This window comes from Myotis myotis, unplaced genomic scaffold, assembly GCF_014108235.1.
Source record: "Myotis myotis isolate mMyoMyo1 unplaced genomic scaffold, mMyoMyo1.p scaffold_m19_p_5, whole genome shotgun sequence".
Classification (NCBI taxonomy): Eukaryota; Metazoa; Chordata; class Mammalia; order Chiroptera; family Vespertilionidae; genus Myotis; species Myotis myotis.
This window is the reverse complement of record NW_023416357.1, coordinates 89,226,014-89,238,660: the sequence shown is the minus strand read 5'-3', so window position 1 is coordinate 89,238,660 and position 12,647 is coordinate 89,226,014. Positions and strand designations below refer to the sequence as shown.

General features: G+C 44.3%; 1 protein-coding gene across 2 annotated transcripts; it reads right to left on the bottom strand.

Moving 5' to 3' along the window:
- Positions 1–6,688: 6,688 nt before the first annotated feature.
- Positions 6,689–12,647, bottom strand: RPS15A (ribosomal protein S15a). Of its 2 annotated transcripts, none has more exons than XM_036308890.1 (5): positions 12,533–12,647; positions 11,374–11,511; positions 10,746–10,825; positions 7,739–7,824; positions 6,689–6,822 (listed from the first exon to the last, which is right to left on the bottom strand). In XM_036308890.1, the coding sequence occupies exons 2-5, from the start codon at positions 11,504–11,506 to the stop codon at positions 6,729–6,731; spliced, it is 393 nt and encodes a 130-aa protein (XP_036164783.1). In that variant the 5' UTR covers positions 11,507–11,511; positions 12,533–12,647; the 3' UTR covers positions 6,689–6,728. The 2 variants fall into 2 exon arrangements, with proteins under 2 accessions (XP_036164783.1, XP_036164784.1); XM_036308891.1 differs by lacking the exon at positions 12,533–12,647 and adding an exon at positions 11,667–12,516.

The following is a 12,647-nucleotide window of genomic DNA, read 5'->3' as shown; positions in this document are numbered from 1 at the left end:
TATCACTCTCTAATTTGTATATGAGATCTAGACACAAGTGATACCAATTCTTTATATTAGCAACTACATTAACTCTGAAAACTAGAATTGCAAAATCATGTCATAAAAATATTACATAAGATTGTTTTTAAAATATTAAATTTAAAAATTTCAGCTTTAATCAATTTTTATTTAAAACTTTAATATTCATTACTTATATTTGCACTCTGCCCTATAATTTTAATAAATACTTTAAGATATTTAGAAAGCAACTTTGCAGTTTTCTGAATTTCAAATTTTACTTTCATTTATCCTATATAATAAAAGCCTAATATGCTAAGTGTCTGGTCATCTGGTCAACCAATCAAAGCAAAATATGCTAATGATATACTAAGGCCCCTCAACTGCTCACTATGACATGCACTGACCACCAGGAGGCAGACAGTTGGCCAGTCAACCAGTCATTATGACATGCACTGACCACCAGGGAACAGATGCTCCAACTGGTATGTTAGCTTGCTGCTGGGGTCTGGCCAATCGGGACCAAGCAAGACAGGCCAGACACGCCCTGGAGCCCTCCCGCGGTCCCTCCCCGGCTGGCCAACCTCCCGTGTCCCTCCCTGGCCCCAATCGTGCACCAGTGGGGTCCCTCTGCCTGGCCTGTACCCTCTCGCAATCCGGGATCCCTTGGGGGATGGCAGAGAGCTGGTTTCGGCCTGATCCCGCAGGCCAGGCTAAGGGACCCACTGGTGCATGAAGTCGTGCACTGGGCCTCTAGTATTTCCTATAAAAACATATTCAAATTTTTGTATTCTGAAACTACATAATTACCTTTTATTTGTCCTTTGAATCATTACTGCCAATAGAATGAATGTAAATTATGCAGAAACTTTTATCGTAACAACATATTTAGTGGTTTTATGAGAATAAAGGCAAGAGAAATAAGTTTATGGATAATAAATATGTAATAGCTCATGAATCATAAACATGTTTATTTCTCACCCAAATACTGCTGGCCCATCATCAGCTTGCTCAGATATAATCAAATTCCATTTTCTTTTGATATTTTGCCAACTTCAAAACCAGGTTTGTTTGGGGGTTTGTTGTTGTTATGAAGTTGTCAGGTAGAAAACTAAAACATTTTATTAATCAGCTTATTAGTTTGATTTTTAACCCTTAAATATATAGATATATGGCACTGATCTCTTGCCCTGGCACTGTCAGCTTGCAGTTAGAGTATAAACCTTTAATCCAAGAGAACAGTGCTTCTCGATTTTGTCCAGCAGGGAAATTTGGAGATATCTGGAGACATTTTGTCTCACCTTGCATCTAATGTGGGGAAGGCCAAGAAAGTTGCTAAACATCCTACAATGCACAGGATAGCCCCCACCCCAACAAAGAATTATCCAACCCACAATGTCAACAGCAGCAAAATTATCCTAGTAAAGGCAGTAGAGAAACCTCAAGCCTCCAGAAACAGCAGGGGCTAATGCTCAGGAGCATGTTAGTGACATAGGATCACAGGGGGAGTTGTGGAGTCCAGACCTAACTGGCAGCAGGGTTCTCCAATGAATGGGCCAGGGGGATAATGGAAATACCATTTCCAGCTACAAAGCCTCTGAACTAATTCTCTGGCCCTTTCTAATTTTGTTATCTTATATCCTTCAATAAATTAAACTAGCTAGAATGGTTTGGTTTTTTTTTACAACTAAGAACTCTAATAAAGCAGGATAGGACCAATATCCCAGCCCCCATCTGACAGGTGATGATGAGACTGATCCCCAAGAAGTCCCAGAGTAAATCAGTGAGTTTTAAGAGTCGTGTTAGTTTGCAATTAACTATAATATAGCTCAAACTAGTAAATTTGAATTCAGCTTCATTAATTTATTTTAAATTTAAATTTGGCTCAAACTAGTACTTTTTAAAGAGGGTGTTTGTTATTCCTTGCTCACAAAATACAGACATGGGAAGGGCAAGGGTATAGATGCTCCGCAGGAACAACTGGAAGCCCAAACTCCAGCACCATGAGGACCTGATCCGTCTCTTCTGTGCTGTTCATAAAACATCCAGCTGGCTGTCCACATGGCAATTATGACAATCAATAGACCTCAAGGTTGTTATCTTAGAATTTCCACCATTTTAAAGAAATAACCCTCACCTCTCCCCGGTTCAAAACATCCTAAGGTATCTTCAACAGGGTTTGATGCAGGTGCCCCATCCAAGGACTGAGTATCTGTGCCAGAGGGCTGGGAGTTTGGAGTGTTTGAGAACCTTGTGGATGCATGGAAGAGAAGGAAAATGGGAGGTAATGGAGAAAGCCTTCTCAGTGTGGGTGTGATGGATAGTCTCCTGATATCCACTCAAAGGCCAATTCCTTTTACTTCATATCCCACCCATTTCCTTTTTGTAACTTAAGCCATTACTAATTTCAGAGACTGCTCTAAGCATTTGTATCAGGTTAATAACAAACCCAAATCCACGGTGACTTCTTGCTCTTCCTACATTCCCACTGGTGGGTGGCTGGATCTCTGCATGGTCACCCTGACCGCCAGGCCTGGGCTAACAGGGCAGCTATTCTCTGGCACAGAGCCCATCACCACGGGAGAAAGACAAGTACATCTCACACCAGTCACTCAATGCTTCCGCCTGGAAGTAACACATCTCACTTCTCGGCTCATTCACTGGCCGGAATTACATGGAAAGTGCATGTGCCTGGCAGGGAGTATTTTGCAAGCAGCTCTACTTTAGTTACCACTCCAGCACTTCGAAATCATTACACCTCATCTTCACAACTACTACAGGAAGCACTACTATCATCCCTACATTAAAGGTGAGGAAACTGACGCAGGCAACGCAACTGGCCCCAAATCACAGTTAGAGACTAATGAATTAAGCCAGCATCGTCAGCACTTCCACTGCCTATTCGATCAGTTAAAACATAAAAAGGGGAAACTGGGTGCCAGAACTGTGACCTTAAACTGAATCCTGCCCACATTCCACTCAACTCCATGTTGCCCACTCGGATTTTTGGGTCCGTGAATTCTGTGGGCAGAACACTATATATAGCACTGGATAGGACTCTGCTTTAAAAAGCTTGCTCTCCCACAATGAGGGTCAGAGAGGACTTTAAGCCTGCAGATATCCCCTTAGATAGGCTAAATGCTGTGGACAGAGATGAGTAACAGGGTTCCCTGTGTAGGACTCCATGTAACAAACTCCAACCAGGACAGATGTTTTTGCACTTGTACCCACCCCTAGTATCTGGACATAGCTAACACTAGTGAAAACAATAATGCATGATAGGACATATTAAGGGCTGGTGTTTAAACGCATTTAAATCCTGACTGCCACTTTCTAGCATCTTGAACCAACTTCGCAGCAGTGCTTCATTATTTACCTGAGAAACCGTAATCAGTAACAGTAGCCATGATATAGAATTGTTAAGATTAATGAGATACTATAAAGCTTACCAAGTTCCATGCCTGGCATATAGTAAACATTTTACAAGCACTACGCAGCGGTTCTCAACCTGTGGGTCGCTAACAATGAAAATACAGCCTGCATCAGATATTTACATTAAGATTCATAACAGTAGCAACGAAAATAACTTCATGGTTGGGGGTCACCACATGAGGAACTGTATTAAAGGGTCGCAGCATTAGGAAGGGTGAGAACCACTGCAAGGCATTTGTATGTTTAGGAGGAAAAAAAGTATAAAACATATTCCTTTTGAAGATTTATGGTGGAAGTGACCTTTAACCTGGCTCTTAGGGACAGTTCTCAGGAAAAGGCATTTCCAGTTGTGGTGAGTGTAAGCAAAAGCTGAGGTGGGGCACATTTGGTGTCGAGGATTTAGGACTAGCAGGCATGTTTTGGGAGGCAACTGGAAAGCCACTTGAGAATCAGATTTTGTCTTCAGGGTCAACTTTCTGGCCTGGGATGAAGAAAAAGGAACGAGATGTAGGTTGCAGCCTCACCTTGCCCAGAGAACAGAGTGCTCTTCTATCCAGCACTGCTAACCGAGGCAACCAGTAACCAGGAATATGCAAGTCTCGAAATGAGAATACAGCATGCCCTGATGTGCTGTGTGGTGTCCTTGGCAGTGGTTTGGCCTTTTGAATTAGATTTCCTTCAGCCTGTTCAAAGGCCCTATTATAGAATGTCTCTCCAGAAAAATGCATGCGTATTAATCTTGCATGTATTTTCAGAAAGTCGTTTCCCTGACATCTACCTATAGATTCCAGGGTCTTGGTATGTGTTAATGTTCCTTTAACACCGACTTCAAGTGCATCTGGCGGGCCCAGATGATCGAGATGCTGTCACACCCACCCCAACCCCTAGGTCTGCAGCAGCAGCATGTTGTAGGGAAGGCTGGATTCCCATCACAGTAGGTACAACCGGCTTGTGCCAAACTATCCTGCCAGCAGGAACCTAATCCGTCTTCAGATCCTCAAAACCTGGGTCTAGCTAGCCCCAGCCAACCAGCCCCATGTCATGTGAGAATTCTACTTACTGGGTCTCAGAAACATGGACTAAGGCCATCTGCCTTCTCATTAACACAAAGAACATGGGTTATTTTATCAACTGGTCATCCAATTTTTCCTACCATTTTTCCATCCCTAACCACATCAAAGGACTTAGGATTGATCCCCACTATATCTTATGACAAATGGCTCCATTTTCTTGCCTATTTTAATATTCGTAGTCAGTGTCCATTAAGGGGAGTCTTTCAACTCAACATGTACTTATTGAGGCACCCGCTCTAGGCCAGGCATCATGCTAGGGACCAGATATAAGTTAACAAAAACATGGCACCTATCCTTCCATATTCAATCCTGGCATTAAGAGAAACAATCAACAATCAGCTCTTTGAAGATTCTTCTGGATTCACCTCTGTACCTGACAAACACAACTGTATTTATGAGCGTCAAGTGATTGAGGGCCTTCCAATCAGAGCCTCAAACCCAGACACTGTCTCTCAATGCCTGTCTCCTAACATTTAAAAAGGTGGAGCCTAAAAATGGGGTTACTTGCCACGTCTGTTGGTCTTGGCATCCCTAGCTATTCCCCACATTTTCCAGTAGGCCCTTCTTTCAGAAGTTGTTATTGAATGCTGGCCCTGGGCCTTTTTACGTACTTTCATTTACCAACCCCATGAAGAAGGTTCTCCCTTTTGACAAGGGGACTCAGCTGTCACTTGCAGGAGAGATCACCTTCCACCAGGTCAGTGATGACTGACCATCCTCATCCAGGCTGAAACAGAGTGCTCAGTGTGAACTGCCTGAACCATGTTAGTCACAAAGCAGCCCTACAGAATAGTTACCAAAATAATCCCAATGGTTAATAGTGAAACATCCTTTTCTGAAGAGAAAAAAAAATTTATACATCATCAAACAGCTGTTAGCACTTAACATAGCATCCTATTAGGACTACTGGATATTTTGTAACCAGACCTGCAATGTGGCAGCCATTGTTCTACTTCGGCTCCCTTGACTAGAAGACAACCCCTTGAGTGCCGGCAATCGCGCTCCTCCTGTCTTTCGCTAAAAGTGCCGGGAGCGCTACCAAAGCTTTGAAATGGCGTCCAGTTCTAAGTCTGCTTTTATTAGTGGTGATGATATTGCTAAATATGTCAATGTAGTAAAGGTCTCCTTAAGTTTTTGAATATGTAACTTCATTTACTTGCGATTCATAATTTTTTTCCTAAACTGCTGTAAAATCAGCAAAAACGCCTTGGCAATTTTAGCATAGTTCCTAGGATATTGGTTGGCACTCAAAGGGTTAAGGAAAAGTAGCTGCTACCCTGTTTTATAAGGCTGAGCTGTCCCATCCATTCCACTCCCATGCCAGGCAATAGCTGCCTAGGTGAACAGTAACTGGGGCTCTCTTCCAAGCCTCCTTTCTCCTTGGCAGACCCACAGTACTACCAAAATACTGAGGCTAATCTAGGCTGTCCAATATGGAACCACCAGCCACATGTGGTTAAAAGTGGCTCATCCCGATTAAAGTGTGCTTTAAATGTAAATAAATGTACAATATACATGATTTCAAAGACTTATTACAAAGGGTAAAATTCCACTCACTTCGTATCAATTACATGTTAAAATTATAACATTCTGAACACAAAATGTTATAAAAGGGGAGCGGAGCCCTCATCTATTTCACAGAAGCCAGCCTGCCCTCTCTATAAGCATTTCCCAGGTAAAGTGGTCCAGCAAACTCATTTACTCAACTCCAGGAATACAGTTGTGACAGGTTTACAGTAAAACTAGTTTTTAAAATGCCATTTTACAAACACACTGCAAAAATGCTACTGACATGCCATCCAAATTTACTTTGAGATGGGTCTTAGTGAGCTGTGGGCTCTAGCTGTCATAGTTAACCATGTATAGTTAACCAGGACAGTTAACAACAGGGCCTGAAATGAGCACTATTGTCAAGGTAAAAACAGGAAAGGCACCACTCCTTCCAGGGTTGACATAAGACTCCAGGAAGGGAGACAGCTTCACCGCCTGGACCCCAACCCAGATGCAACCATCCAGGGCCAGACGCCATGCTCTGCTGAGCATGAGCGTGATGGGTGAGTTATCATAACTTTCTTGGTCACTTCAGGGAAACGGCATTCACCAAACAAAACAAAGGCTGCGACCGCCGCAGGAGCTCCTGCCACTCTGCTGTCACGTTCAAAACGACTGAGTGAAGCACCAGAGTCCTTTGAGGCATTTTATTTCCACATATGTATCACATCCCTAGAAAAAGAATCCCAGGATTTTCCCTCCTGTGTGTTTTCGTCTTGCTTCTTCATGGTCCATGATGCCCGCTGAAGTTGTCAGTACAATGAAACTATGGAGAGTTAAAAAAAAATGCTGGTGAGTTTTTCCTAAATAGTTCAACATAAAGCCAATTTCTGGTACAGAAAGGCACCAACATTCATCAGTGCTTAAGTCATCTTCCTGTAAGACACAGAAACTAACACTGGCTCCACAAGCTGGCCATGCACAGGAAACAAAAGACTCAGATCCAGCCCGGCCGGCATGGCTCAGTGGTTGAACATTGATCTATGAACCAGGAGGTCATGGTTGTTTCTCAGTCAGGGCACATGCCCAGGTTGTAGGTTTGATCCTCAGTGTGGGGCGTGCAGGAGGCAGCCGATCAATGATTCTCTCTCATCACTGATGTTTCTAGCTCGCTCTCTCTCTCTCTCTCTCTCTCTCCCCCCTCCTCTTCCTTTCTCTCTGAAATCAATAAAAATATTGATTTCAGAGAGAAAGGAATAAAAGACTTTGATCCAGAGACCTCAGCCACACAGCTCTGCCCTGAGCTAACACTGAGAAACAATGCTATTAAGATTAATTGAAAGCAAAGACTGCATTCCTTATTTTCAAAATGTCACTTTCTGCTCTCAGGAAAGGCGACATGGAGTTTAAGCATCAAAGTATTGCTATAAACTTGATGGACTTGTTTCTGCCACTTAGTAATTTGGCCTTAGGAGGGGATCACATCAAACATAAACAAAAAGAGCAGACACTAATGGGGACACAAATCTGCAGTCTCTCAGCCTCAGCTCTCACATGCCTCTCAGAATCTGAATCCTAGCCCTAACACGTGTAATGCAGCTACACATGAGCCAAGTCCTTGAGTCAAGCTGGTTGGGAACGTAGACAATTTCTACTGCTGCAACAACAACAAAAACTCAGCTCATCGAACTTCATCACAGCAATCCTTAAGTCTTCATTTTAACTGAGGAAAATCGACTCACCCAAATTGGCGGGACGGAAGCAAGTTGTTCTGCCATTTTTCTAGATCTTTTAGTTGCACATCAAATCTGGGGCTGATTACTCCACACTGTAAAAACATAACATAAAACACTGTTCATACTTCATCAATAATAAAAAAATAGTAACACAAAACAGTATTTATAATTGCTTAACAGTCATGTAAACCAATCAACTCAAAATTTAATGGATAACTATTCTGTACAATATTTGATATAAATGCCACTTGAAAAATATACAGAATTATGACTATGCCAGCCCAGGAAGAAAAAACAAAGTATTGAGAAAGTCAATAAAAGAACACACGGCAACACACATGGCAGTGTTAGGTCACCATTGTGCACCATCCCCATGGGCTGGAAGGCCGTCACAGAACAAATTCTTAGACAAAATAAAGTCAAAACTTTTTTTTTCATAGTAAGGCATGAATGTGTAGGGTCTCAAAACCTTCATCTATATACTAAACATGCAAAACATTAGAATTCCTAAGAAATAAACTCCACAGGCACTATCCTAAAATCTAAGAACACTCACTGCTCCTCACCAATGAAGCACCACGAAACATCTCTGAGGCACACTATCCTACAACCCCAGGCAAACTTTCCCAAACTAATCTGACAAAACGGACGGGAATCAGAAAGAGCAGTTCTTAATGCTCTCCCATGTTTGCTACTGAGACACAGCCAACTGTCCTACCAGTACGAGCTCTCCAAGAGCCAAAGCACAGGATTTTATGCAATAACACGCAAATCCTAAAACACAACGTATGTTCAAACCTCCACTAACAAGCTACATGAGTTTGCCCGTCCAGCTGGGTTTAGAAAATGGAAACTGGATGCCCAGCTGGGTGTAGCTCAGCAGTAGAGCGTCGACCTAGGAACCAAGAGGTCACCGGTTCGATTCCAGGTCAGGGCATATGCCCAGGTTGCGGGCTTGATCCCTAGTGAGGGACATGCAGGAGGCAGCCAATCAATGATTCTCTCTCATCATTGATGCTTCTATCTCTCTCTCCCTCTCCCTTCCTCTCTGAAATCAATAAAAATATATTTTAAAAAAAAAAGAGAAAATGGAAGCTGGAAAAAAAATGTCTTTAATAAGAGCCCAATATGACCCCGTGCTCTATAAATCACCAGAACACCTAACAATATCAATGCAGGCACACCCTCAATATTTCACACACAAGAAACAATGTGAGAATTAGTATCATCAAAGGATTAGTATCATCCAAGTGTAAACTCCAGAGGACTAAGAAAACAGGTAGACAGTTGTGTGCACACCCACACAAGACAACCATTAAAAAATTCTAAGATACTTAACAGTAAAACGAAAGGAGATTATGAGGTTAGAGCGCATTCAAGTTTTGGAGGAATTACACTTCCCCGGGTAGAGATTTGAATCTACAGAAACAGAAAACAGGCCTCTCAGGAAACCTGCTCAAGTACTCCTTTCATATCCTACCAGCTATGATGCCACTGATTGCCAAGGGCGATCCCACACTGGACTGAAAAAAATACAGTGAGAGAGAAAATCAGTTCTCCAAGCAACCTATAGCTTAAGACCTTTCTGAGCCTCCACTCCACACCACCCAGGTTTTTTATTCCAGCAGAAAAGTTGCTCTCCTTCAACTAGTGGAATTAAACTGCCAGCACACCCTTCCCTAACAGATGAATCCTGAGAAACTCATACTGGTTTTGCCCAGTCAGACAGCAAAGTGGCAGAGCCTATCTTTTAGCCAGAATTTGTGAAACTAGTACACCACAGAACAAGAATGCCACAAATGAGTTCCATTAGGGAAATGCTCTGTTCAAACTTACTTCTCAAACTATTATGCACCGCGAAATGTTCAAGAAGAATTTGGTACGCAGCATTTCTCCAATGTAAAGAGAAATGTTTTAATTTTATAGAAACGTAATCTTCTGAGGACAGTTTGAAGATATGCTATAAAACTGTCTCCGGCTGGTTACTAAGTAACCGAGAGACCTTAACAGAGCTCAGATCCCAGCTTCCTAACTCCTAAAAAATAGGAAAAACACTGACATACCTTCTACTTCAAGAACAGAGTGAATCTAAATCTTACTTTGGGGCTGTGGTCTAATGATTACAATTAGAATAAAACAGCATACTTAGTTACTCTAGACAACTTTCCAAATCTCTCATGAAGGCCTCATATCCAGAAGTTTTCATCCAACACCAAGTGTCTACCCACACATGAAGCAAGTTCATTCTACAGGGAGCAACTTTGTAAAAGAATCTGGATAAGGAAATAACCTTACCAATCAACCTGACCTCTGCCTCTAACCAGGATTCAATTTCTGAGCCCCCGCCCCTATGTATGTTGGACTACAGGAGTTCAGACTCCCTGCAAATCTGAAAGCTACAAACATGAACAGAAAACAGGGTAGCAGCTCAGGGACCCTGACTAGCTTACAGACAACTGCTCCCAAAATACCTGCAATCAGTTAAACCACAAAGCCAAATAAATCAAATAGATCTACTAGGTTATGCTGACAACTCAAACTGAAAGGGAACACAGACCTCAGAGACACACACAGCAAATAGAGAAGTAGTAATAATGATAGAGAACCCCATTCTGTCTAAAAACCCAACACAATCACCATGAGAGGAAGGCACTAAAGTTTATACACTGAGAGCATTAGTGCCCTTGGCCACCCAAGTTCAAGCCAGTGAGGCAGGCACTACAGTAACATTCAACTACCAGTACCACCAGGTTCACCCCAACCCTCCCATATCTCCCTTTAGACAGCCCACACTCCACAATCCCTAGGTCAACAATTCTACAGCAACTGCAATCCTGGAGAACAAATGCAAGTAAAATGTGATATAAAATTTAATGATTTTAATCAATTCCTAAAGTCTTCACCTAACTAGGTAAAACAAGCACACCACCACTGTTCAGCTTTACAAGGGCAATTACAAGACATCAACATCATGTTAGATAATTCTTAAAGGTGGAAAATACTAAATTCTTACCTTGTTCAACCTGCCTGTGAGGTTCACAACAATTTTCCCAGCTCTGTGGTCATCAATAATTTCAAATTCGCCAATGTAACCTACAGAACATAACCAACTGTATTAAATGGCAGCTATCAATTTGGGAGACCTAAGTATTTACTCTCCTAGTATTCCTGCTGTCTGCCTCCTAGATTCTTTTCCCTCATCTCAGTTATCGTTTCTCTAAGAAGTTTAGGGAAAGAGAGGGGCTCTGTACCACAACTAATCTTTACAGCATAAGTAATATTGAAAATTCAGGGGACAGCACCCAAAACCCAGCCTGCAATTCTTCCAAGCGGATTATGTGCCCTTGCCCCTTCAGACCTTCCCACTTCCAAAGGCAGCCCTGTGCGCAAGCCATGCAACCACGCTTTCCATCCCAAGGAGCTCTTGGATGAGCTCAGGAGCCCCTTCGATGCCTCATCGCAGGTGAAGGGCCATTTTAACCCCCAAACACCTAGCAGAGCAAGCCACAAACTTCACCTCTCCTACAAACAGTCCTAACATCCTCAGTGCTTCCTCAACTGCATCATCTCTCCAGGCTGTTCCAGGCACAGCCCAGGTCCATCGCCAGCGGCCCCCAGGCACACAGAACACAGCAACCTACCATGCTTCATCATCACGGTCAGAAACCGGACGATGACTTTGGAGCACGGCCGGATGAGAACCTGGCGCTTGCCTCTCTTTTCGGCATTGTTGATACTCTTCAGAGCATCAGCCAGGACATTCATGCGCACCATGATGGCTGTTCAAGGAAGACAAAACAAGAGTTTACCGTCACTGCTAACGTCAACAGGCACCCAGTCCCTTCACATCCCTTTTTCTGCCTCTATCATGACCCAAGTTTTCCTATTTCTCAGCAGGACTGTTCCCCAGGATCCCCAGCGGAATGTCGGCTACCTGCACGAAAATGTCAGGCACGGTCCGTCTGCTATTCCGCACGGGAGCCGGCAGTCACCGACAACAGTCACCGACAACGTTCTCCTGACTTCTGAAACCCAGCAGCCCCTGTACTAACACTGTCCATTGGTGCACTAACCCAATGTAGTCTTGTCCTAATTAGCAAAAAGATACTACTTTCCACCCAACGCCCGTGTCTGTTAAAGAGAAAACGTCGGTCTCTGCGCCACAGAACATTGTGTCCAACAGCAAGTGTCTCACGTGGCGAACAGTGCACCAGAGCGGACTCTCTCCGCACGGGCACAAACTGCAAGACACTCTGATCAACTTCTGCAAAGTGAGGACGGAATCCCAATCAAGCTTCAAGCGCCAAGCAGGTTGGCAGGGATCCAACCTGCTTCCTAAAGCTCAACCGAGTGATGGAGGGGAAGCCCTCGGGCACCGAAGCTCCAGGTTAGTTCCCAGCGAACTGCCCGCCTCCCCAGCAGTACTTCCTGCCGAGTCCCCAGCCTCGCTGGCGCCCAGCGCGACCGCAGCAATGCGCGGCCCACGACAGTCCCCGTGCCCAACGCTTCCCGCCGCCTCAGCCACTTCGGGGAGACCCCGGCGCCGCTGACCGCGCGGGGCTCCCGCCTCTCCGGTGCCCGCCCGCGCTGCGGCCTGGGCCCGGTAAGGCAGCTCCCGGGTACTGAGCGTGGGGCACCGAGCACGACTCTCCCCTACGCCTGCCCAGGCTCCTCGAGGCCCGTATCCCCGGCCCAGATACGGCCCAGCATCCTCGCAGGTCACAGAAGTCGAGTCTCAGACTGCAGGATGGCGCCGATAGGCGACGGATGACGCTGGATTGCCCAGGCAGAGGTACTCACCCGCACGGACCGATGGCGGAAAGAGAACGGGAGGGGCGAGCGCACGGAGTTATGGGAAGCGGGTAGGATCTCGCGAGATTTTCAGAGCACCACCGGGGCGGCGGGGAGACTGTGG

Coding starts and splice junctions, on each gene's coding strand:
- RPS15A (XM_036308890.1), bottom strand. CDS start 11,506: ATGGTGCGCATGAATGTCCTGGCTGATGCTCTGAAGAGTATCAACAAT. Junction 10,826..11,373: donor GACCGTGATGATGAAGCATG/GTAGGTTGCTGT, acceptor TATGTTCTGTAG/GTTACATTGGCGAATTTGAA. Junction 7,825..10,745: donor TCACAGGCAGGTTGAACAAG/GTAAGAATTTAG, acceptor ATGTTTTTACAG/TGTGGAGTAATCAGCCCCAG.